Genomic DNA, 27,262 nt, shown 5'->3' on the forward strand with positions numbered 1-27,262 from the left:
TGAGTCCAGTGATGTTTCTCAGTTGAGGCACAGGGGATCACCAAATCGGAAACAGAGTGCTTAGCACCATGCCAACCCAGCTGTGCAAGGAGTCAACTACACCGGGGTCAGGATTTTCAAAAACAGAAATCTTTTGTTGCTTATTACATATTCAGCATCTGCCATCAACCTCAGTGGCAGCTTTTCCTGCTACTGCATTCTTTTTACAATCTGGCCACTGAGCACCCCAAAGTGAATGTGAGTTGGGGGAACCTATTAAAAAAAATTATAGCTAGGGTACAGATAAAAACAGACCAAAAGCCAGGTATTAATGGCAACTTTTACGCTACAAGACCCAACTTTTCAGAAGTCATACTGCTTGAAGAATAAAAAAAATATCTATAATGTTAATAAATGTCTAAAAACATGTAGAATATTTAATCAGGAGACAAAATGTAGGAGTTTTGGCAAGAACCATTTTTACTGTCCATCTCACCATCACAATATGAAAGCATATGTTCTTTTTAAAAATGCTACATCATTCAATCGGGATTTAGTACTGACATTTTTGTAATAAATCAAAGGACGTGAAAACAGCTGAGTACTTTCAAAATGCCTGTTGTTTAGTCATTTTTTAAAGGGCTTTACATGTCGATTTAGTCTTTATATAATACTTATATAGGTATTTCTACCTTCTGTATATGATAGTGATTTCATTCACATTATATAGACATCTCAGCTTACAGATCCAGAATGCATTAACAGCAGCTGAAATTTAGAAATCCATCTCTATAAAATAAAAATGTTGCAAATGGGTCCTATCATTTAGCTGTGGCAAAAAAGAAATATATATATATTAAAAAAAGTCTATTGCTTAAATTAGAGGTGCAGATTCTAACATACTTTAAATGTTCCTAGTCCCCCCCAACAGGATAGTTGAATTAGATACTCATAAGCATTTCGTATTTCCCCTGAGAATACTTCCCTGATCTTTTTTTTAAATGTATTTTACTGTATGATATCTAGTCGTTTTACTTATTTTCACATCCTTTTGAAAGCTTTTATTTTAAACACAGCTGCAAAATGACTAAAGGATGTTCTTGATGCAAACTTCAACATTTACCAAAAGAAAAAACAAACAAACAAACAAAAAACCCAAAAGAAGCTTCCAAGCAAATTTTGATTGGCTTCATTCAGACAAGAAACACTGCAATGGGGTTACAGAGTCTGAGAACAGTGCAGAAGAAAAATCATTTTTGTGTTGCTAGAATCTAGTAAATGCATGTGAAATTCTACCATAGAGTTTGTTTTCAATCCATGTGGAAGGGAGGGTTCGAGGGAGGGGAGCATTATTACAGTCCACGAGAGGTGTCTCCTCTTCTGAGAGCCCATCATCATAAAGTAAGGAATCAGAAGGGGTGGAAGCCGCAAGATCTAAGTAGTCCTAAGAAGCGAACACACAAAAAGCTGGGTTAAAGTACATAGCAGTGTGGCTGGTTGGGTATTAAGGCTAAACGTGCATCTGGTTTCTTTGAATCAAGTAACTACGGACCTCACTGTATTTGTCTTTGGATCATACTTCTAGCACCAGACTAGGCTCTCCCTTTCTGAGGCACCTTTGGAAGTAACCGATTTGCCAGCACACTAGACATGCTATGTACATATTAATACTTCCTTTACTTAATTCTGTGTATCAGTAAGACAACCAAGAAGTTGGTTGTGCCAGCTGAGTTGTCTGACCTTCAGTTTCTCTTATGCCCAATATCTGTGTATGCCTCATATATATATGCTTGAAGGAGAAGGTACTCAGATCTCCTCATCTTTGTACACAAGGTAAACGCCATCAAGTTCCCAACTGTCCTAACAGTCGGTGCATTCACTCTGTTTCTCATTTGAATCTGTGGCCTACACCCCAAATCCATCACATAACTAGTAGATTTAAAAAAAAAAAAAAGTGCGTACGTACAGGTAGGTATATATATATATATATATGTATATATATATATATGCTTCTTCTACACATATGTAACTTGGACTTATTTTCAGACCTCAGCATCCATTTTTCCACAAAAATCTCTACAGGGTTATAATGGTTTTAAAGTAACTCCAACTGGTGGAATCATACAGCTTTCATATCTCTGTTGCTATCATCATATCATTAAACCAGATTCACAGAAATACTGAATTCTTTTAGTTCTAGGCTTTCTGCTCAGGGTTATTCATCCAACAGTGCAATTTAGGAATAATATTTTACAGCAATTTGTTTGTTCATTAAGGAAGCTAGACAAACTAAGGATAAGTCATCTTCTATACAGGTTTGAAATCAAAGCCACTACATGAGGTAATACTGCTTTCAAAAATTGGGATGCATTTGGAAGAAACTGATTAAATGCTTTAAAACTTTTGAAGAGTAATCGTTTTTAAAGAAAAAACATGTAATAAATTCTGTATATTCAAACTCTCATGATCAGAAAAAAACTCAGAGTTATGCTTGCTCACACTTACCCTACTCTTCACCATCATTTTCTCTAGTTCCTTGCTGATCTCAGCAAATGTTGGTCTTTTATCTGGTTCTTGCTTCCAACAGCGCAACATCAAGTTGTACCTGTGATTCCCACAAGGTAGAAAAAAAGTATTTGTAAGAAGTGGGTCAAGCTTCTGCTCAAATAATTTATAGTATTCAAGTTCAACCACACCCTGAAGGCCACACACAATTTACATCTTTGTTTTCTTTTGTCATGTTTTCTGTTAAACATTCCCCTGAATTAATGACTGACATTCACAAGAATGGGCTTTTATTTTCATGAGCCTTTGTAAGTTCAAATGATGATGCACTTGGCTGTCCTTGTAGGACTGCAGTCTGAGGTTTCATTATTTCTCAAAGAACCACCTCATGTGTAGGCAGCACACCAGATTTCTAAGTGATTTTTTTTTTTATTTGCCAACAACTTTAAAGAAATTTGTGTATCATCACTGATGTGCATCTCACAACTTGGAAAACTGCTGTTATGTCAGAGAGTTGAACTTTGCTGCTTATGCACAGCTGTGGAGAGGAGAAGATTGGCTTTGCTGTACACAAGAGACTGCAAATTATCCTTACTGTTCTTGCAGAAACACCCCCCTCAAATGTTTACCATCTTCATTTATTTAAATACTGAAAAGTTTCTGTAAACTTTACTTTGAAGTGAAATCTTGAGGAAATACCATACCTAAGACAACTTGTACAAACTGATGTTCTTTGATTGCCTTTTTTATTATTATTATTATTATTATTCTGCCTTTATTTCCACACCAAACTCTATAGAAGGCAAGTTAAAAGGAAACAGAATAGTCAACTGGCTATTGGACATATGCTAAGTTCTGGACGTGTAACTCTCCAACCCAGGGTGCCATTCTTGTTATTTTTCTAGCTCAAGTATTTTCAAGACTAACAGATCTACATCATCACAAAACTGTTCTGAGGAAACAGTTGACTGCAAGAGCTACAGAAAGCTCTTGAAAAACACTACATTTTCTGCCTCATCCATGATTTCTTTTTTACTTGACTGTTTGAGGTAGAGAATACAATTGAAGTAAATGGTCCCCAAAGTGGGCTCAAAGACGATCACTAAAATTTTCTAAGAAAACAAAAAAAATAAAAATAAAAAATCTAAACGAGTCAGAAAACCATGATACGGCTTGAATAGAAACTTAGACATGGTCAAGCTCGCCTAACATAAGAAGCATCAACGCTGTAACATATGTTGGAAGCATAAGGTCTTATTCCCTTCTGAGATGGAATAAACAAAAAAATTAGATTATATCCTGGAGGATATTTACCAGTGAAACTTGTAAACTTCTACTCTGTTCTAGGTTGAGAAGTTCTTAATGTTTTTCTCCATATGCAGTATTAAAAAAAGATAGTTATATTATTTCTACTGTATTTTCTTTTTCATGTGGCCAAAGCATCCTTCATATTAAAAATCAGTCAAGGTAGACACCATAATGATTATAGGTTGGTAACTTCTTCAAAACAAAACAAAACAAACAAAGCAACAAAAAAACAGACCACGACCAGATTTGCAGGCTGAACATAAAATCATGCCTCATCTCCAAGTGCTATGTGAAGAACCAGCGAGAGGAGGTATATCACACAGAGAATTTTAATAAATCAGCCAATAAAATGTGAATTATCTCCAAACAGAAATTGTAATGGGCTTATCAAGTCACAGAAATATTATGTAAAGACTTCCAGGCCAGGATACTTTTTCTCCCATGTAATGCCAGGACATTCAGACAATTAATACCAACAATTGTGGATGGAATGTTTTTGTTATTTGCTGAAAAGTACTCAAATGTTTTCCTGAATATTTTAGCTAGCACTGATTTATGAAAATCTCCTCTTTACCTCAGAAGTTTTGAATATTCAAACTGATTTCATTGATTGGCAAGTGTTATTCAATAGGCCACAGATATTCGGGAGGTAGCTGCAAACATTGAGTTGGTAATTCCTTTCCTGTGCTTTACTGTTCGTTAATTTCATTACCTTCTTTTGAGTACTCCGTATTTTGATTATACTTCTGAGATATACAGAAGAATATTTATGTGGTGTTTATTCAAACCATTTTTTTATATATATTTTTTAATTTAATAGATGTTTAATGAATCTAATCAAATCAAGAAGTACTTACATTTCTTCACTGCAGTTTTCTGGTCTCTCCATTCTATAGCCTGTTTTTAGGAGGTTAAAGAGTCTTTCAGGAGCAATACCTGGGTAGGGATTGCCTCCCAAAGTTACAATCTCCCACAGTAGAACTCCAAATGACCATCTGAAAAAGAGAAAATGAGCTTTTATATACAGCAGTAGGTTTTAAGAGCTCGGTGTGGCTTTCACCCAACAGATCTCTTTCTAGTGTTTTAAGAAACCAACCAAATTCAAGATGTTGCTGAGACAGAGGGGCCACACAGGGCCATTGTTTTTCTCCAATACCATTCATTACAAAGATTAGGAAACCAAGAAAGTAGAAATAAGGGCTGTCCCTCTTTTATCCTTTGACAAAAGCTGTGTCCTGGGAAGTCCCATCTTCAGCAGAAAGTCCTCCCTCCACATGTTGTCCCAGCTCAAAGGCTGGTTCTTGTTCTGTGCAGTGCTCCTGGAGATGCTTTTTCCATTGGCTATCCCCTAATTAGCACTTACAGTCCTAATCAGACATGATTGTCTAAATTTACAGAGGCTGGCTTAACCAGTTACCAAACTGAAGACAGTTTGCTGTCTTCACTGTGAGGTTGTTTTTCTTTATATGTGCAATGAGTTTATTTCAGTCACAAGCAACACCTTTGATGTCAGCTGCTATGTTTGGCCCATTCACTCATTCAGGACTTAATTTACTACTTGGAGATAATGAAAGAAGAGGAAATAATCCATTGTGGAAATAACAAATGACTAAAACGTAGTTTAACATAGAACAGAAAACAGAATAAGCTGTTTTCCAAAATGAACAGAAAAAGGAATGACTTTTTTAACTCATTTTATTGATGAACTCGAAGAAAATATTTTTTTTCAGTGGGTTGGAAATATTTAGATAGATTAAGTTAGTCCATCTTGGAGGACAAACTATGAGAAAAGAGGCAAAAGTATTTTTTCTTCCTTTAGTGGAAGCCTTATTCTAGACACAAAGAAGCTACAAATTACTGGGAATCTGCTCGACTGGGAGAACTTGCCAAAATTTACATGTTCAAAATGAAGGAAGCCAGCCAACACTGTCTGTTTCACTCAAAGGGGATACTCAATTGGATGCATCTGGAAGCAAAATTACATATAATTTATGACAAACGTTAGCTTTTGTACTCTCATTGGGTAATTCCTCTGAAAACTGCACTTTCAGTAAAATTTTGGGAAAGGTTACACATTGAATGGCAAAACAAGGGGAACGTCTAATTCCCTTTGAAAATTCCATCTCAAAATTTTAGGAGCAGAACTCACTTCTTTGTGCGAGGACTACAGTCCAACTGTACTGCTCACATTTTGAAGAAAAATGGTAACCCAAAAAGTACAGCAAAAAAAGGCAGAGAATCCAAACTACCAGTTTCACGCAGTCCTAAATGGTTATGCAGCAGCTATTCTCCTTGATGCCATTCATTGAATTAATTTTTAATCACTCTGCACATTCTTGAAAGCTAGTGAATATTTATAACATTTTAATATACTTTATTAATATACCACCTCATACCCTTTTTAAAGTCAATTATGCTCTAGCATCAGGTTGTAATACTGTCCATGATTAATTCAAATAAACTCTGTAGCACGGCAGGTTTTATTTTTAAAATCTCTCTCTTCTGCTTAAGAGGAATTTTTCAGAATGTGGAAGGAGGGATCACAATGAGTACCTTACAATGAGTAATTTCTTAATTAGCTCATGTTGTTTTTTGTAAATGGGCACACTAGAACAGAATGCTGTAGAATGCTGCAACGTTTTCAAATTGTTATACAAATTGAGCAGTATGGGAGGAGAAATATGATATGAAAATTTTCCCGCTGTGCTGTATATCAATGAATAAAAATGTGATCAGAAAAAGCCAGAAAAGAAAAAAAAATAATGTGAACAGGAAGACAGTAAGCTAGCTTTCCGCTGATGTCACCAACCTCTGAATCAAAAAGGGATTTTGTGAATGCTGGCAAGTGGTACTGCTATTAAGCACTGCTAACCACTAACTACATAGAAATGCTTTAAAAGGAAAAAGCTGGAAAACAAATAGAGTATGAGAAAAAAATAGCATACTGGAATGGCTGTTGAATTTATTAACATATGTTCACCTCAAATATAATTGCATCACCACAAAGACTAAGGAATATTATAAAATAATCTTTGCAGTGAGTGTGATTATCTAAAACTAAAATCAATGCTGCAAAGAAGTAATTAATTTATCAGTTTGCTATGCTGTTGGAATGGCAGTCATGGAACCTTGTACTGGAGATGATTTTCTTTGCAGTTCTGTCTCTCTCTCAGTAGGGAATTTGCTAAATTAGGTGCTGCTATAAAATAGTCTTAGATTACTGACATGTATAATGCCATGAATAATGAAGGTGACCTCACCAGTGAGTCAAAGCTGTGTGTAAGTGTGGCAGCTATGTAGACCTTTGGTGCAGTTGCACTGAAAAGGAATTACAAAGCACAATGCACACTGTTAACACCCAGCACATCTCCAAGAAAGCTGCTGCATCTGCATAGCAGTGCACAGAGGTAAGATCTGAGAAGTTGTCCAGTTACACAGCATCACTAGGCTACCCTGGGCTCTGAGCTAGCCTGTTTGAGACCAGGTGGGCATCATCTGTAGAACTGTTCTATCATGTGTATGAGAGAGGTACTCCTGAGCTTGATCACAGCCCATCAGGAAAACAAACAGGGAGGTTTGGGTGGTGAGGCACTGGAACAGGCTGCCCATAGAAGCTGTGGATGCCCCATCCCTGGAAGTGTTCAAGGCCAGGTTGGACAGGGCTTTGAGTAACCTGGTCTGGTGGGAGGTGTCCCTGCCCATGGCAGGGGGGTAGGAACCAGACAAACTTTAAGGTCTCTTCCAACCCAAACCATTCTGTGATTCTATGAATCTATCAATGGCAGTGGATTCAGGAGATCAGTCAACAGTCCACAAAAAGGCAGTTACATTGCAACACAATCTCTTTCTGGCCCTAAACCATAATGCAAATTGCAGAAAATGGAAAAAAAAATAATGTATGCTTGGAATTTTTAAAAAGAATTTTTTAATTGTCTGGGAAAGGTCACTGTAAAGAAGCAGGTCAGCACAACCAATACTCTGAGGAGGAAAAAAAGAAATCCAGAAAGACCTGTAGACAGGCCTTAGTAAAATTCATGTTCTCCTGAGAATTGCACCTACTTTTTTCTTACTCCAAATGAAACAAAAAAAAATGAAAGTATTTTGCTAATTCATTTTATAGGGAATTTTCAAGTTAAGCAAAATAATTCATTTCACTAACACTGTTCTGACCTGCAGAGAGAAGAGTAAAAACTGAATAAAATTATTTTAAAAAGTAAATATCGAAATGTTCTGAAGTGAAATGCCCTTGTGATCAGTATGTTTTATGCAATTTGAGTTTAATGAAAATATTGCTTTAGTCAGATTCTCTTTTAAGGGGTGTTTGGAAGGTATCCAAAATGCCACCTGGCAGAAGATGAGGCATAAGTACTGCTGCTTTTGCAATCCCTTAGAGGTGTTTGGCTTAAATAAATAATACTTGGTTTTACAGTGTCTGCCTGGTGACTAGCCACAACCACTATTCATCCCAGAGAGAAAGGAATGTGAAAATATGTGTTCCTGAGTTAACTGTATAGAAACACTCTTCTGCTGGGCTCCTTCCTCATCAGGAAGTGAAAAACAGCTTTGCTGTGGTAGTTTTGCAACCTACTCATCACAGATGAGGTAGAAGCACATCTTCAGAAACTTAGTTTCCCTAATGCTGCAGACAAGCTTGCATCTTGGCACTGGAACCAGACTGTTCCCCTAAGGTGTGAGCTGGCTGTCATTAAAATTAATTGGAATTATGTCATTGATTGCAATAGGAGTGAAGTCAGACATAACATCACTCCTCTCTTCCCACTCCATCCTGTATCTGCCAGCAGGTGTTATGGACAAGTGATGAACGAGAACTGGGCACTTTGCGTACCATCATTATCATTAGCAAAGGTTAATGATTTTTGTCTAGATCTCCAAAGGCAATCATCTCACATTTACAGATCCAACCCTTGTTGATTTCAACAGGAATTATGTACCTAAATACCTCTCAAAATTTTTCCTTCAGATTTGATTCAAGAGCAAAAAACTCAGATATTACTGCCAGCAAATTGTGCCATCCAGGTTGTGTTCTTTACATCTCTGTCTAAGCGTAACAGCTTTGACTACTATGTAGACTATTTTATTTCCTCCCGTCACCTTAAACAAATGCATAAAGTGTAAAGAAAGCCAGAATTTAAACTTACACATCACTTTGTGTTGTATAGATATGATCAAATAGGGATTCTATGGCCATCCATTTAACAGGTATCCGACCCTAGGAGGGAAAAAAAAAAAAAAAAAAAGGGCAATTACTGGTCAGAAAATTAAGCTCCCAAGTGGAAAAACAACTTTTTTTCCGGTAACGGATACTCTATTCATACTCATATTCTAATATTTTCCAATGGACTGAATGATTTAGCATTTAATAGGAAAAAGTGAAGAGAATAATTGTAAGAATTTTTTTAAATCACTGAATTTCAGACTCCTTTCTTTCCTTCCAAACACTTCAATAATCTAATTAAGTACAATACTACTTTTTTTTTTCCCCTGGATTGTTATCAGCTTAAGCCAGATAAACTCAACTCTCCTCTAAAAAAAGTTTCATCCAAAAACATATGTTTTTCAAGCATGAATGTTTTTCTTCTAACAGAAAATACTCCATTGCTTTTAGGAAATGGACAAATGCAAAAATGATGGGAAATGATGATTAAAGAAGAAACCTTTGGTTTCAGAACCGTAGCTGGACAATCACAGTCAATTATAGAGTACTAAATTGAGTCTGTAAGTTGCTACTTTCCTTTGGTAGGGATTCACTGTTGAAATCTGAGACATATCCATGAAAAACTCAGCTTTGAAAAATTTCCTAAATGTTTCATAACCTTAACAATATCACTGGCATTAATATGCCATACATTCTCCTTATTGTCATGAAATACATATACATATATATATACATATATATATAACAACTGTTTCAGTAGGTTTTAAACATATGCTTTTTCCTTGCTCCCGATTGCTCATCTTTTCCTCTTTTCCCTATGCAAGAAGACAGATGTTCTGTTAAACTCTATGGTGACAAGTGTCTCTGAAGTAAAGACAAAATATCCATTCAGTACATCAACACCCCACCAAATAAAACGGAACTGCATTTAAGTAAATGCATCATTCCTAAAACATCGAGCAACTGGTATGTAAAACACATGCATCATAAGACAGCTAATGCATATGGGAAAGACCTTTTTATGTATGATCATGTCTTCCAAAAAGTCTTTTTCTTTCCAACTTATTTTACCTTATAGAACATTCACACAAACAGCACTACTGGCCTAAAAACAAACAAACACACACAGAAAGCTAAACTTAAAATTCACAATATTTACACAAATATTTTCATAAAATTGTAAGTTTAAAAAATATAGGTATATTTACAAATGAGGAGAATGAAGAGAGGAACTAGTAGTGACTTAAATATGATTATTTTTACATACATTACTGTCCTGCTAGTTAAGCTTATCATTTTGTTTCATCTTCATTCTTTTAAATTTAAGAGAATTATTCATAGCTAATTGTTGTCATTATTCATAAAATTAGCTATTATCTTTTTCTTCTGTGCTTAGGTCCTGCAGTATAAATTCTCTCTCTTGATTAGGCAATAATTCTCACAACTCTTTTTAACATTCACTCTACCTTGCTCCTCTTGACATATGAATCTTCTTCATATACATCACGGGATAGGCCAAAATCAGAAATCTTCATTTTGCGCCCTTCTGCCACCAGTACATTTCTGGCTGCTAAATCACGATGAACAAGCTTTTGAAAGAAACCAACAATAGTGTTTATGCTTCTTGTGGAGGAACAAACTACTGCATGTCCATCTGTCACAAGGACATGCTCAGATCACTATTACATACTCTACCTTCATTTCCGCGAGGTACTGCATTCCTCGAGATATCTGCCATGCAAATGATATCAGATCTCCCATTGTTAAGGCTCTCTCATCAGGGTTATCCAAATAACTTGAATTTCTGTTACCATCACTACCCACATAGCTTGGTCCCACTTTTCGACTTTCCCTGAGAAAACTGCGCAAGGAGCCATATTTAGCGTATTCCACAATTAAATACAGAGGGCCTGAAAGAAGCACACACATCGATAAGCTTGCAATTAATAGATAACCATTTTTGATTTTTTTCAAAACAGTCTCTTCTAATCAACATGTTGTTTTTAATAGTCAGTGGCTCCAGAAACCTTTGTTCTTCACATAAATGGCACTGAGTCAGCCACAGAATTTTTTTCTAGCTTACATCCTCTATGCAAAGCGAGTGAGTTTCAGCCTAAATCAAAGCTAAATTCAGGCTCTAGCCTATTCTCTCACCTGGATAATTTGAGACTGAAGAAATACAACCTTCTTACAAATCAGACCTGTGAAACAACCTGAGTTAGAGAAGCTTTAAAAAAAAGCAACCCAAACCCAAAACACTTTTCTGTAGTGCATGATACTGAGCTCACAAATCATCTTCTAATTCCAGTGTTGTATTTAAGGTGCCTTTTCAGAGCACTTAAAAACATTCTGACATTTCAATCCATTAGCTTCTCCACCCTGTTACCCACATGAATAATATCCACTCAGCATGTTAATGCTAAATACATTTGTCTGCTCTATCAAAACCCTCCCACCCCATACACCAATGAATTAGCTTGATATTTATTAAAAGCCTGTGACTCAGAAACAGTTCACTTCCTTAGGGATGAAAAGATACATTGTACTGAGAAGAAAAAAAAATCCTGCCCTGCTGGTTCATTACCTTACTAAAACTCAGAGATGACTCAATCCTGAGTTACATTCTCTGTCTACAACTAATAGTGCCATCTGCAACAGAACTGGGTGAGCAAAGAAGGCAGGCCTTAGCGCAAGGTTGCCACATGTATACTGTAATTTTAGGCTGCAAAAATCACAAACTCTTTAAGGGAGAAGGACCACAATTAGAGACACAAAAGGAAGAGGATGTTGCCTTGCATACCCATTTAACGTGAACAGAAATTACCCAAACTGATTCCTATGCACAGCAGTGAAAATTTGTTCCACTGGAAGTTTTAATACATAGATCTGAAAATTTCTTTCCCCTTAAAACATACCTTTCAATGACTATGGCTTTTAACAAATATCACTGTAAGAGAGAGACAATAGTTTTGTGACAGAACAGGAAAACTGTGTGTCAATCTAACCATCAAGCTCTACTTTAACAAAGGGATCTGTAGTTGTTAAAAAAAAAAAAAAATCACCTCACTCCCTGACTCAGGCCTCAAAGCACTGTTATAGTATGAATAATAGTAAGAATAATGAAAGCTCCATTAAACTTTAAATATAGTCCGTATCTAAAAGGTTTACTGAGCAATAGTATTAGGAAAATACATACTGTTAGGAGACAACTAGTAGTAGAACGATTAGTTTCCAAATAGTTTCAGAATCAAAATGAGTATAGAAAATACCCTTGGGAAGAATGTTAGTTACACTGAATTTGCATTTCCTCATCCCTTCAAAGTTGCTTGTCGTATATGCCCTCATTTTTTCAGTCAGAAGCATATTTAAAAGGTGTTCAATGTTTTTAATCAGTAGTCCAAACCCAACAATGAGCTGCTGTTTATTTCCTTTTTTGAAGTTTTCATCTTAATAATGAGTTTCTAATATTTACCATCTTGACTGCAGGCTCCGTGAAGTTTGATGACATGAGGATGGTTCACCTGTTTCAAAAGGTTGAACTCTGACAGCAGATCTCGCAGCTCGCTCTGGGAAGCATTTTCTGCAGGTGTCCAAAAACATAGTTGTGGTTAGGAAAGCATTATCCGAAAGTTCTCTTCATACCATCTGAATTTTGAGATGCACCATTTATCATGGAGTTGGCAAGAACTTAGAAAACTCTTTCCCACAGGAGAGAAATGTCCACCGTCCTGCAGTCACTCATATCGGAACCAGGCAAATGAGACAGCTGCTGTTCTGGCTGGGTGAGCTGCCATCATCACCCCTCTGCCCTGATACAAAGGGCTACACAAAGAGCAGGTCAGCCAGCAATCAGAAACAAGAGTCTTCAGTGTCTTGCAGATGCCATGAAATTATGACAGATCTTTTCCTGTGTTCTAAAGCTATTTCTAGGGTGAATCAGAGCAAACTAAGAAGCATGTGAAAGCCTTTTTTTTTTTTTTTTGGCTGAGCAAGCAAAAAAGACTTGCTCAGTTATCTCCCTAAGATTTAATCCTCTTTCTCCGAAATAAGTTTTCCAATGGAGTGAAAATCCACTTATCTACTGGCTTATCGTTGTAGCACACATCCAGATTTAGAGTTCAGAAACTAAATGTACAGATCAGATTGATTTTACTGGGAGACATATCTGCAGTCTTTGCTGATGTCAGTGACAGTAGTATGACATTATGTAGCCCCCAGAGATTTCCTTAGTCTTTCAAGCATTTTGTTTTTGCCAAATTCATCTTAAAATCTTCCTCTCTGAACACACTGGGGTTTGAAGGAGATCTTACTTATAAAGAAACCACAGGTCAGAGCTAAACCTTTGTGTGCCTCATCCTTAATGTCCTTGACACAGAGAATCTCCCTGTATTGTTCCTATATAGTGTTATTATCAGGCAACTTACAATTATGTACTGGCCCTTACTTTAAGTTAATTTAAAAAAAAAAAAACACGTCACTTTCTGATTTTTGTTACCACACTGTTTGCTTTCTGTGAAGGTAGTAAGCACCAAAAGGATACATTTACATATCCATTTAAAATGTGTGTGCTCATAGTTTGCCCTGGTTACAATAATATTTGATTCTGTTCTACTGTATGTTGGTATTGGTCTGCTATATCGTCTGCTTATATTATCTTACTGAGAACCTATACTCAGACTTGAGTCTTCTGCCTCACAGGAAGTGCAATATTAGATGATCACTCACTACTTGTAAGGGGTACAAAAAACATTAATTTAGCTAAACCAAAACCAAACAATATGAACATTATGCCTGTGAAAAATTTATTTTTCTAGCTCTGGGACTGCATAGTATGTGCAAGAAGAGAAGTTCCCTGGGGCCCCTGCTCGTCTGTATTCTTGAAAAATCACCTTCTATAGTTGACAAATGGACATTATTAGCTCTGAAGCTTTATGCCCCTTGTTTTTAGGGAACAGTGAATGATATCTATTTACTTGTTTGCAGGTATTGCCCACTTCAATTTTATTCTGAGGGCTTTCATTATCATGCAGGATCCGTATGAGTAAAGTGCTAGAAAAGGACTGAAAAAAATTCTCCCTCTGTTCCTTTAAACCTCCATCCACAGCTCCAAGACTATTTTGGCTCAGCTAATTCCTTACCTCTCCTTGTTCCCTCCCCAGAACATAGCACCAAATTGACAAAGTAAGCAAAGTCCTACCTCGTTATGTTCTTAACCACAGGTTGTGCCAAACTACACAGTTAGGAGGAAATACCAGGAAAGAGGTATCTATTATGAAATAAGCAGGAGGCTTTCTGTGCTAATTTACTGGCTTAAGATCAGGCAACGTAGAGTCCCTAATGCTAGGATAAGTAACCCTTTGCATCTGAGTATAAATCTGGTTCTACTATATGTAACAAGGATAGGATGATCGGTGTTGGCCTGATCCAAAATAACTGTCCCTTATCCCTGGCAGCATTTTATAGACCACTTTGGACTAAAGCAATATTTCTTATACTTGTCATGTGTTAACAGTAAAGTTAAAACAGTAATGGATAAATATTTCCAGTAATGACAAATGTTCTCCACAATCAAGTTGGAAAATGTAATTTCAGGTGACTATGTTCAATGTAATTTACATTACAAAGGGATTCATTAGAGCCCCAAGTATTTCTGTAAATGTCAGACCAATTTATTAAAATAAGGTGCTTAAAATAAAGGGTTACTCCTTCCTACTGTCAATTCTGTACTTGGTAATAGCTAGGGAAAGCTGAATGTTAAATCATCTGCAAGTAAAAGCAACATTTTTACCACTATGTCTTGGAATCTTAACTCAGTCACATGTTGTTGTTGACAATGTGCTAGAAAATCAGTAATACTGAGTGCACAAATAAATATGAAATAACGATCATGACAAACCCATTTACAATGATATACAGGTTGTTACTTGAACATTGCAAGACTTGACTAATCTTCACCTCTGAAAAGACTTAGTTCTAAATTTTTTCCATATGACTTATCTCCACTGAACCTCTTGCAATGTGGGCATGCACTTCGTAAACCATTTACTCTTTTGGTAAAGTAATGGAATATAAAGCATCTTTGCTTTAAAGCAGCAGAAGATGGATTTTTTTCTCTTTAACCATATATATATATATGTTTTTAATAATAAGCAGCAGCAAATAGTTGAGGTCATTCAGATAAAGCTAGCTACTCAGCTAAAGGAATCTTCTTGTATCCATAAGCCTTTCTGAAGGTTCTTGTTTCCTATCTTCATCCTCTGCTTTCCTAGGTGCCTGATACGTAGGGACTACATGCACTTATGGATTAGCACACAAAACAACAGAAAAGGATACAGCTGTGTGAATAACTGACCTCCTTCACCACCACTGCGTATCTAGTGAAGTCATCAGGCCCAGACATTAGATATGTAAAATCTACATTCACATTTAACAGTAAAGGTGGCAAAATGTATGGATTACAAGCCACAGATTCAGCCTCCGCCTGAAATGTACACTAATACTGGAGAACTTCTACTTCAGAGACCAAAAAACAACTAACCAAACAAAAAAAAAATCATCTTTTTCTTTCAATATCATTTCTTTTTCTGTACGGCAAAGAAACAAGTATAAATGGGGCTTAAAACTAAACAGAGACAGGGACAAGAGCTCAAGGTCTCATATTATCATCCTAACATAACATAGGAATACATTTTTTCCCTATCTTTAAAGTCTTAGGCAGAACTGAAGACATCACAAGAAAACATTAGGCTCTTCAAACCAGTTTGGCAGAACTCCTGGTAATCGAAAAGTAGATCAGAAAGTACAAAAGTAGATGGAATTCTCAATCAGAAAAGTAACTTAATAGGCCTATTCTGTCTCTTGCCTTGCTTATAACACAATTTATTTTAAAAGCTCTGCCAAAGATAACTGCAGGAGGGGAAGGGAGCATCAGAAAGCTTTAACATGCCCTTGCAATATTTCCATCAATGCAAACCAAAATTAAATGTATTTGCCCTGTTAAGACAGAGGATCCTTGCACATCATGAATCAGAACCACTTGTGGAAGTCACTTATTTGTATCAACATGATGCTAGCTGCTAAAGTCAGAAATCTGTCAGAATATAACAGACTGCTGCTGGAAGAAATGAAGGCTGTGGTACTGGTTGTTCATAGCTGACATTTTACTTTCATGTTAGCCCCTTTTCAAATCCATGCAGAGGTTACAACAAATAGTTTTCAAAACATTTCAGACGCAGATGGGAAGGTACCTTTTAGCATTTTCACTGCCACAGTAGTATAGCCAGCTCTTCCCTTGAGTCTGAAAGCTGTTGCCTTGACAACCTTTCCAAATTCTCCCTCTCCAAGAGTTTTACCAAGAACCAAGTTCTTCCGAGGGAATTCCCACTTCGGATCTTCCTGCAGGAGAGAAAAGGAACCCTATAAGACAAGTAAGAACAGAAGTAGCTAGCTACAAGAGAAGCATTAATGTTCAATAGGAGATTATTCTTCAGGAATAGGTATACTTTGGTGTACAATTTTGGTTGCTCCCTTTTTTGTCAATGAGTGCATTGCTATGAAAGCTTCTGAATCTCTAAGCATTTTGCAAGTGTTTTTACATTACCTTAAAATCACCTCCTTCAAAAAAGGCTGAAAATGCAGCCTGTGGATAATAGATTATATTTACAGGACTTAGAAATTGTGTACAAATGAAACACGAAGTGATACAATATAAATACTTGCTTTCAGAATAACTGTGAATATGTGACTGTAGACTTCACTGAGAAGTAAATCAGTTTTACTTGAGGAATAAGGCTTTCCCTGAAGAGTTCATCAGACACAACAATCCTCCTCTTAGGAAATGAGCGTTATTGAGCCTTACAGCTGCAAAATGGTGACAGATGTACAAACCAGACCAGAGATGAAAGTAAACAGAGCACAAGGTCTGTGAAGATGTCAATATCTAACATGCAAATAGAGCTGGTGTTGCCACATGTCATACAAAATGGCAGTGTTTCTTTACTATATTGGTCCATGAAAACACACCAGCTGGCAGGCATCCTGAATGGTATGTGATTTACCAACACAGAAGAAACTAGATTGAAGGTATGATAATATGACTGGACAAAAAGCATGGGCACAATTCCCACATGACCTGACACCTACAGTGTGTCTGTATAATAGAAATCAGGAACAGATCTCAGCTTCTTTTTTTTTTTTTTTTTTTTTCTTTTTTTCCACCCTAAACTTATCCTCTGTGGAATACTATGGCTTATCACAGAGATTACAAACCTGCTGATTATTAGACTATTATTTTATTTTAACAATGTTAAATGTAACAACTTTAACAATTATATTACTTTAAAAATGTTAAAATTAAACCACACCATCAAATGTAGAGTTACATTTAGAAAAAAATGGCTTAAATTTGACCCATTGTTACAGTATATTAAAATGGAACAAAAATGGAAGAATACACTGGCCTTGTGCAGTAAGTTATATGATTTATTCAATTACTCATTAAGTATCTGTCCCTCTATACATCACTTCTGTTTTAATCATTTGATTTGGGTGTTTCTATGAGCAGACTGCACTTCTGTAACATTTTCTGCATGCATAAACACCATGCTTTAGGAACAACACAGACATGAAAAAGTATATGCAAAACGATATCAGACTTACTGGTATTTTAAAGGTGTCTACAGACACCTGGTTCTCCATAGAATCTAAAGAAGGTCGACGGACATTAGTAGAAGAATAGCTGATGGGATAGGACTGGGCTGGGCGCCGGAATGTCATTTCTGCAGAGGCAATAGGTGGCTTTGGAGAATTCTTGTGGTAGCGATGGATGAAATAGGAAGAAAGCAGCACAGAGATGATGAAGGACAACAGCACTGCCCCTGCTATGACAGTCTTGCACACATCATCACATAGTTGCTCTGTGGATCAAGAAGAATTTATTAGAACTCTGTTGTTTCCTATTTCAGCTTGGGCAGTTCACGTGACACAGGTATGACAAAGAGAATTCAAAAACATTTTTAAAAGCTACAGGAAAACCTAATAGCTGATTTTCTCTTTTGGGCACCAGCAGGTAATCAAATGCTTAATTGCCTGTGTAAAATGGAAGGATAGCTAGCTTGAACCCATATTCCTTGTCTTTATAGAAGTAGCTACTTCATAAGACTCTTCTTTAAGGTTCAGCCTACCATATACTGATCTTCTGATACTACTTACATCTCCAGAGACCTGTGACTAGATTTCACTTGTGGAGAACAGTTTGTGTTAGAACCATTCTGTCCAAATAAGATCATCTTCACATGTTAATTTTACTTCATTATGATGCCAATTGTTGGACATAAGAAAAATACTTCTCTTCATCTTTTTGGATTCTAAAGAAAGAGACTTAGAATATTTCTGATTTGTATTTAACAAAATTTTTTTTGTGAAGGTATTTCCTTATGCTGCAACTGCATGTGTAATATGCATTTTTTCCTCCACATTTACTACTTCTCCTTTTCCATAAGGACTTTTAGTGTCTTTCTTTGGAAACCAAATTATGTAAGTGCCCCTAAACATCATTCCTCTAAGGTTGCATGTTTCTCTCTGAAGGAACTGAGAGATTCAACATACTGTCCTTGCACTACTTATCATGAGATAATTCCGACCCCAGATACACAGTTAAGTTAATTACATCTGCAAGTTACATCTGCAAGCTGTACCTCAGAAGTAAGTGAAACAGCATAATATTTTTCTGGAACGTAAGGGCAGGGGGAAAATTTATGCTTCCTCTTTTTCTTTTTATGCCTATAAAAAATTTACTCAAGAGTAAATTGGGGTATATTCTAAACAATTTAGTTTGAGAGATGTAAAATATTTGACTTTATGTTTCTTATTAGTAATAGTAAAAACAATTTTAAAATAATAGTATTTAATCCCCATTAATCTGCTTTAAAGAACTGTATAAAGCTTTTTATCTTTAAACACAGCTCACTGAATAAAGTAATCCACTCCTCTTCCTAACACTATGGGTGTAGGCTATATGACATTTTAAAGCTGAGATTTTCAAAAATGATTAGGAGGCTGGAATTACTTGAAAGTAATAGAAGTCAGTATTCTAATTCTCCTAGGTGTCTTTGCAAATATCAGGTGAGCCTCACTGAAATGCAAATACTGCTGAAAAGCAAAGGATGGCCAACCTGTTTTTCATGTAGTAATGAATAAAAATGAATTTTTGCCAATGACAGAAACAACCCCCTCTGGAGATTCTCAGTCTCCATAGCCAGAAGTCAAGGTGCCTGCTCTTAATTAATTTTACATTACCAATAATTATAATTATCTGAAGATATTTTTATTAAGATATCTTAAAGATACAACAAAGAACCAAATACATTGCTAATTAACGTGTCCACAAGTTCAGATTGTTGCATGTATATAAACATGGAAGATGGAAGATACAAACAGAGGGAAAGATTAATATGAGAACAGCAGATAATGTTTAGACTTACCTTTGATATCATCTTTCTCACAATAACAGTTCTGTCTTGGGAAGCAGTAACAAATCCCATGTCCTGACTTAATTCCAAGATTTCCAGTGCCTTTCCCATGACCACCAATAATGTTTCCACCTAATTAAATACAGAAACAAGCTAAGATTCGCATGTAGTTAAAGAAAAAAAAATAAGGTTCAAAGTTTTCCATGGGTTTATCCCCATATGCATCTGTAAATTGGCAGCACAGCACAGTGCAATGATAATGACAGGGATTCTTGAGAATTAGGGTAGATTCTAAATGCTGAAATTTCTGAGGTCCTGAAATGAGGGGATCTTGGGTGGCCTGAACATCAGCCCTGATTAGCTGTTCTTCCTGTTATGGAAAACTCTTGATTAAAATTGATCTTTTATACAAATAAAATAGTTCTCTTTGCATTCCATTGTTATAATATGTTCCTAATTTCATGTACACTTTAAAACTCTATGTAAAATCCCATTATTTAGTGCCAAACTTCTACCTCAAATGATCATCTCGTGGCTGTCCTTAGTTTTGTCAAAAAACATTATGGTTCTGTATCAGTGAGGTCTTCTCACATTTTAAAATTCTCCCTAAAATATCTTCTCTAATCTATTTATTTTAGTTTTTCTCTACCACTGTCTTCAGGTTTTTTTTATGCATGAGATGATGTACAGAGCAGTGTTAGAGCATACAAATCCAGCAGTCTACAAGTTGAGTTCTGTTCCTGGTTCTGATGCCAATTTCCTCTTACCTCGGAAAAGTCAGCATACTGTTCTATATATTATTTGTTCTATTGCAAATGTAGATAATGATACTGAATCACTTCTGTAAAGTGCCACGAAATAATCTAGTGAAAGCACTAAAAATAAGTGTCAAGTGTTTAAAAAAAAATTTCACTACTAAAGAAGGCATTGTTTAATAATAGGAAACACTTACAGAACTACTTGATTTTGAGCAGGAAATGATCATGCAGAGTAAATGCAAGGTCAGGCCCAAACTGTATTTCCAATTAAATATATATTTTTTCTGTATATAGTATCAAAGTGACCATTAGGTGTCACGTTTTTCATGTATAAGCTGCCTTTAATCACAAACAGCATTGCATTAAGAGATATAGAGAGCAAACCAGTCAAGTTCAACAAATTTAGCTGCCGTTCAGAAGGATTGTCTAAACCATAAAGGGATTCAGAAGGTTAACAAGATATGTTCCATACAGTCTTATTACTTCAAATCATTTTCCTCCCTCCTAATTCAATAGCAGAGTGAATGACTGTTTCTTTTCTTTGGATACGTAGCAAAAACTGAGGAGGAGGATATTTTGGCAAAAGGAAAGCAAACATCCTTCTTTAAAAAAAAAAAAAGTGAGACTGGGACTTGGGTATCCAAGCAAAATAGACAGATTTTGACCATCTTTGCAGAGAGACCTACTAAAATGTACGCATCTCAGCACGTTAATTTGGGAAGAGACTCTGCTGAGTCACTGCCCTCTCTGCTGACACTTGTTTTGAGAAGTGTGGGTGTTCCCAAAACTCTGGCTTATCCCCCCAACCAGCCAACTTTCTCTGTTGTGAAGAGGTGATGAAATAAAGTTTCCATTAGCCTTAGAAAAAGCATATTCTTTTATATATATATATATATATATATATATATATATATATATATATATATATATAAACTGTATCTATCTGTGTTTGAGGACCTGGAAGAAAGGGGGAGCAGTAGATCCTACCTAAATGGCTACTGAGCAAAAGATTTGAAGACAAAGGTTTTTTACACAGCAGGGAAAGAAGGAACACATCTTTACTGTGGTTGTACACTCGAAACACGGAGCTTCCTATATGTATTCCAGAGGTCCATAAATGTATTTTTCACCAATGTACTGCTGGTAGGGAAATTCCAATACTGTTTTGAATTGTGGGGTATTTTACGTATTCGCATTTTAAATCATCAGCTGTTTCCATTGCCTTGTGGTGGGAAAGAGCTTTCCCTGCTTCAAGATAATTTGGAAGAATGAAAAACAGTAATCCTATCCCACACCACATAGAAACTCCAGAAATTCAAAAACTAAAAACAATGATTTTCAGACAAAACCAAAGGCAGTGAACAATTACTGCCAAAAACATAGCAAGGTAGAAGCCTAAGAACTGTATTTTCTTCCATTATCAGAAGGTCAAAGTTCAGAGGAACCTACAAAGATAAGTCATTTACAAATATTTAGTTAGATTCACACACCCAGCCCTGAAGCAGCTTGTTATGACAAAAAAAGTGCCTCATTTAGAATGCAGTTAGGTTGCCTCTATTTGATAGGCACAGCCACAGCACCAGCTGTTTCAGCTGACTGCCCTTGAATTTAATATTTACAGTGTTAGTGTGAGAAAGCAATTCTGGGACCCCAGCACGCAGCTATCTTAATGACAGATGAAGTATAAAAACAAAGTATTTTAGCAACTGTGTGTACTTAAAGAATATCCTTGATCTTAATGCATCTGGGGCTTTTCTATTTATTACTTGCCGTTTATTTCCAAGAAATGTCCTCTGCCAGGAAAAGCTGAAATAATGGTACTTCTGCACGTCTGAGCTCCTAAAACATGCTAATTTCTCTGTCTGTAAACATACTGGTTTTGGGCACTATCCCAGGCTCTGAATTGCATCAAATTACATATAAAATTATCCAACTCAGGCATTAAAAAGGCATACATAACATCTTGAAAGCTTGTCTTGCTTGCCTGCTGCTATTATCTAATAAGACTATTTCTTTCAGGCTTCTGTCACAAATATTTCCACTTCTGGAATGGCAACTAATTCCAGTTATTACCAAAATAAAAATAAAAATCAGATGATCAGAGTAGTTACTTGCGTTCACTTCACTCATTTCTGCCACTTTACAGATTGTTTTTTATGCACTCTAATGAAATAATGTCATAAAAGTCATTTAGAATACACAATCACATTCTTTCATGTGAGAAATACAAAGGTGCATATTTATTAATTCATTTTTATAGAATAACTTCGGTTCTAGCCCGTAATATACTAGTAGCTCCTCAAAAACTTTTTAAAATTTAAACATGGAGTATAGAATGCCAGAACCAGGAGAATTAATCAAAAAAACAGTAAGGTGCTTACATATTTATTCATTCATTAGATACTGAATGCTGTATAAATGGATCAAAAAATGATCATCTCATAGAAGACTGAACTTGCTCAAGTATAGTACATTATTTTGCTAACCTTGGTATCTTCAGGGTGATTTGTGACCCTGCAGGTATGTGTGTGTGAAATGCAAATAAATGTGTTGAAGAAAAACCTGTAAATGTATTTCAGTTCTTCTTTTGTAAATGCTGTTCATGTGAGTCTCTGCCTGTACCTTCAAATAGATAGGGTGTTGGATCACTTTGATGGTTACTTGTCAAATAAGGCCAGATGCATTTCTGAAAATGATCCTTCTTAAGCACATGTAGTTTGAATTGAAATTTATTTTTTTTACTTATTTAGTAAATAGTGAAATAGTTCAAAGAGACGTGGTTTCTATTTCAATGTGCTACAGTTTGGAAATACGGCATTATCCTGCCTAAAATCAGTTTTTGTTTCAGCAAATATCTCCAATGAAGAACACTACCTGCAAATTAACAGAGGGAGCAGAATGAGAATTACTGAGAAAACCTTATCTTGCCATCACTGAGAGCCAACAGGTGTTAAGCTGACTGGCTTCAAAAATAACAAGTCTTCATAACCATAACGTTCTTTCATGATTCATCTGCAGGTATGACAATGCATATATGGTAAATATGTGGAACTTGTAAAAGTATCTGGGCTTAAGAAAGTAGAACTTGATGAACAGCGATCAGCTGCGACACAGAAAAAATAATGCTAAAACATTTCCATACTTGTGCAGTCCTGGGGGCACACAGCTGGATCTTTGCTCTCAACCACATCACAGGTGCCATCTGGGCAAGTCTTGATACTTGGGGTGCATGTGGAATAGTTTGTGGTGATTCCTATTAACAGAAAAACAGAGTTATACAAATACCACGAGGCTTTGAAGGAAAACTTACTGCATCTGCTCGGTGCATAGTGACACACCAAAATACAGGTCAACCTTATTTTAAAAATAAACATCTGTGAATAACTATAAATACTTTCCCATATTCTAATGTAATAGGACAGACAACAGCTAAAAGCAACTGGAAGGAATATAATTTTCATTGTGTTTTCTGATTTGTGTCTTTGATAGCACTTTGGGTAGGTCACAGTTACAGTGAGAATTACTTGAAAAAGAGGTAGGAGACCATTTTGAGACTGACAAGTAGTTTTTAAAGCTAAGGACATTCCTACACAATTTTACACGTATTTGACTACAAAGGTTGTCAAAGAGAATTTGAAATGCTCAATGCAGTTTGACAGGATAAAGAATCAACACAGAAGCATTGTTATGAAATAACCAAAAGTACTGCCACCTATCAGATCTGTGTCCAGCTAGAATAAATCAGTTTATAGAATTCCACAGATCAGTTAGAACTAAACACAAACTTGATTTCAGACAACAGAAACGTACCTTTCCCACTACCCTGTCTCCACTGGCATCTTCCTGTTAGGACTCCCAGGCCACCACACTCTTCACATTCAGCATAGCGCTTACTCACAGCGCAAGAGTCTGGGCAGTCCTCTTCTTTTTTTAAAACTGTTGGGGAGAATGTTTGCTGTCAGTTCAGTAAAAGGGAGATGAATACAGAACAAGTTAGCTCAAACCAGAAGGAAAATTCCTTTCTTTGGGGTAGGAAGAAAGGAGAGATGAGGGAAGAGAGAAGACAGAGTGAAGACTGACTGACCTGACTATCAATTTGTTTAAGTAACCTTTTAAAAGTCCAGGCATTTCTCTTCTGTGAAATTAAATAGTAAGAACATGATGGCATAGTCATTTTTTCTTGATGGCACACTGTCAATGCCTAGAACTGTAGAAATATGCTAACGTATTTCTGGTAACACAGCAATAGGGACCATAGGTCACAGTTTCATACAAAACTTTTAATTAAGCAAAAATATTTTGTACTTGGGCTAATGCAGTAGTAGCCCAAGAGCGCAAGTTAGGAATGTGTGATTTCAGACAGCACGACGCTCTCACAAAAAGTAAAGTTGAGGCTTTTGTTTATTCTTCATCAACCCATTCCCTCCTGACATAGGAGCTATGATACAAAAGAAGGAAACTGAGGAAATTATGAGGTAGAAGTTTCAGGTTCTGCACAAAGTGAGATAATGGTTTGGAGAGAAATGGTTACATCCCCTGTGTAACCCTCCTCTGCTGTGGCTGTTAAAGAATATTTCTAACACTCTGCCCTTACGGCGTTTTCAGTAAAATGAGACGAATACAATTGTGTCATTAATATTGAGCAAAATGTAAGACCAAAATAAATAAATAAAAATGGAGAGGAAAGTTGCGAGAAAGATGATTAAATATACTCAGGCCAAAGAATTATGGTTTCATACACATATGAGTGTGTGTATAAGCATTAGAAATTACACATGGTGCACCACTTTATCTGCATGACGTCCTCAAATAAACTTCTGTTGCAGTTAGGTCTGAATCAAAACTAATAAAAACACAAACTGCAGTCTGTATCTTGTAGCTCAACTTCATGCTTATTGTTAATGCCATCAGTTTATGGATCACCGAACTAACTCATGACCTAATACCAGTAACACATGTTAAAAAGGAGATTGTTTTAATTGACTCAGGTACTTACGAGTTCCTTCTAAAACAATAGTGAGAAGTGTTTTGGTATGTTTCCTGCTCTGCTTGTCTGTAGCTTGAATAGTGTATTGTATTTCTTTGCATTCAGGTCTGCGTAGTACAGAGGAATCATTCACATAAAGGCTTCCATATTTGTCTTCTCGCCCTTGAAGTATGCTGACAGCGTAGCAGCTTACATTGGGGGACAGTAACTTGTAGGTGATGTTCACACCACGGAATTTCATGCAGTTTTCAATACAGATTTTTCCTATCTAGGCTCAAACACCAACAAAGAAGTCACAGACAACACAAACAAAACTGTACATCAAAAATATTCTGTTCTTCCCCAAAATATCTTAAAGAAAATGGAGAATAGTTTACCTTCCACAGCTTAGCATTTATACATGATTTGATATTTTAACACCAAAACAGAACCTGAACCACAGAATCATCTAGGTTGGTAAAGACCTTCAGGATCAAACACAACCATCCACCAGACCTGCCAGGTCCAATCACTAAACCACATCCCTTTGTGCCCTGTTTATACGTCTTTTAAATACCTCCAGGAGTGAGGACTCCAACACTTCCCTGGACTGCCTGTTCCAATCCCTGACCGCCCTCTCCATGAAGAAATTCTTTATAATATCCAATCTAAACTCCCCTCACAACTTGAGACTGTTCCCTCACGTCCTATCACTTGTCACCTGAGCAAAGAGACTGACATTCACCTTGCCACAGCCTCCTTTCAGGTAGTTGTAGAGAGCAGTGAGGTCTCCCCTCAGACTCCTCCAGACTAAACCCTCATTCCCTCAGTCCCTCCTCAGAGCTCATTTTCTAGTCCCTTCACCAGCTTTGTTGCTCTTCTCTGCATATACTCAAGCAACTCAAATATCCTTGTAGGAGGGGACCCAAAACTGAATATTTGAGATGTGGTCTCACCAGTGCTGTGTACAAAGGGACAGTCACTTCCCTGATCTGGCTGGCCACACTGCTCCTGATGTAGACCAGGATGCCACCGGCCTTCTTGGCCACATAGGCCCACTGCCAGCTCAAGTTCAGCTGGCTGGTGACCAGCGCCCCTGGCTACTTTTTGTGATGGGCACCTTCCCAGCGTGTCTTCCCTGAGCCTGTCCTGCTGTGTGAGGTTGCTGTGAGCCAAGCACAGCACCCAGCACTAACCCTTGTACATCATGCAATTGGACTGGGCCTGTCCATCTAGCCTATCCAGATCCCATGCAGAGCCTTCCTGCCCTTAAGCAGAGCAACACTCCTACCTAACTTGGTATCATCTGCAAACTTGCTGAGGGTGCACTGGATCCCCTCGTCCAGATCACAGATAGAAATGTTAAACAAAACTGGCCCTAGGACTGAGCCCTGGGGAATGACACTGGTGCCCAGCCACCCTCCAGACTGAACCCCATCCCCTATGACCCTGAGCATGGCCACTCAGCCAGTTCTCCACCCAGCCAACTGTACCCCTGTCCATGCCTTGGGCAGCCAGCTTCTCCAGGAGACTACTGTGGAAAACAGCACCAAATGCTTTACTAAAATCCAGGCAGACAACATCCACAGCCTCAACTACTAAGCAGGTCCTTCAAATGTGATTTATCCTCAGTAAAAACAAGAGGAGAAGGATTACCATTGTCTTCTGGTTAACAGTGGAAACACTAAAAACCTTGGCCCAGGGACTCAGCAATATTTGGTGCCTACTGCTGGTAGTAGGTCATGTTCAGTGAGAACATAACCCTATGATTTGGGAAAGTCTAGGTTCAGTCTCTGCTCTGTCCCAGGCCGATCTGTGAGAAAAACTTTGTATTTGCTTAAGAAAGCAAATGGTTCAGCGTGAACAAAGCTGAGATTCTTTTCAAATAAGACAGAAATAGAAATTGCTAATGCATAACTTTTGTAATACTACAGTCAAAACTTTCTGGCCAGCAGAGCTTTCTGAAAGCCTTAAAAGGAAAAAGGAACTCATTGTTTCCCATTTGCAATTTTTTAAACATTTTCATCTAAAAATGAAAATATGTGGATTTGCCATACATGAACTCCTGCCTGCCAAAATATCTATGCTAGAGCACCCGTCA

At 36.9% G+C, this 27,262-nt stretch overlaps 1 protein-coding gene across 1 annotated transcript in view; it reads right to left on the minus strand.

Moving 5' to 3' along the window:
• The window catches only part of RET (ret proto-oncogene), an 83,106-nt gene that overhangs the window by 2,251 nt on the left and 53,593 nt on the right, over positions 1-27,262 (minus strand). Inside the window, exons 7-19 of the mRNA XM_035542914.2 lie at positions 25,192-25,450; positions 24,006-24,131; positions 23,338-23,448; positions 19,450-19,569; positions 17,627-17,883; positions 16,216-16,363; positions 12,441-12,548; positions 10,664-10,878; positions 10,435-10,557; positions 8,952-9,022; positions 4,650-4,787; positions 2,485-2,584; positions 1,276-1,423 (exon numbers count right to left, since the gene is read on the minus strand). Of these exons, the coding sequence (XP_035398807.1) occupies positions 1,276-1,423; positions 2,485-2,584; positions 4,650-4,787; positions 8,952-9,022; positions 10,435-10,557; positions 10,664-10,878; positions 12,441-12,548; positions 16,216-16,363; positions 17,627-17,883; positions 19,450-19,569; positions 23,338-23,448; positions 24,006-24,131; positions 25,192-25,450 (1,924 nt within the window). The remainder of the gene's footprint in view (positions 1-1,275; positions 1,424-2,484; positions 2,585-4,649; positions 4,788-8,951; positions 9,023-10,434; positions 10,558-10,663; positions 10,879-12,440; positions 12,549-16,215; positions 16,364-17,626; positions 17,884-19,449; positions 19,570-23,337; positions 23,449-24,005; positions 24,132-25,191; positions 25,451-27,262) is intronic.

This window comes from Cygnus atratus, chromosome 7 (genome assembly GCF_013377495.2).
Source record: "Cygnus atratus isolate AKBS03 ecotype Queensland, Australia chromosome 7, CAtr_DNAZoo_HiC_assembly, whole genome shotgun sequence".
NCBI classification, from domain to species: domain Eukaryota; kingdom Metazoa; phylum Chordata; class Aves; order Anseriformes; family Anatidae; genus Cygnus; species Cygnus atratus.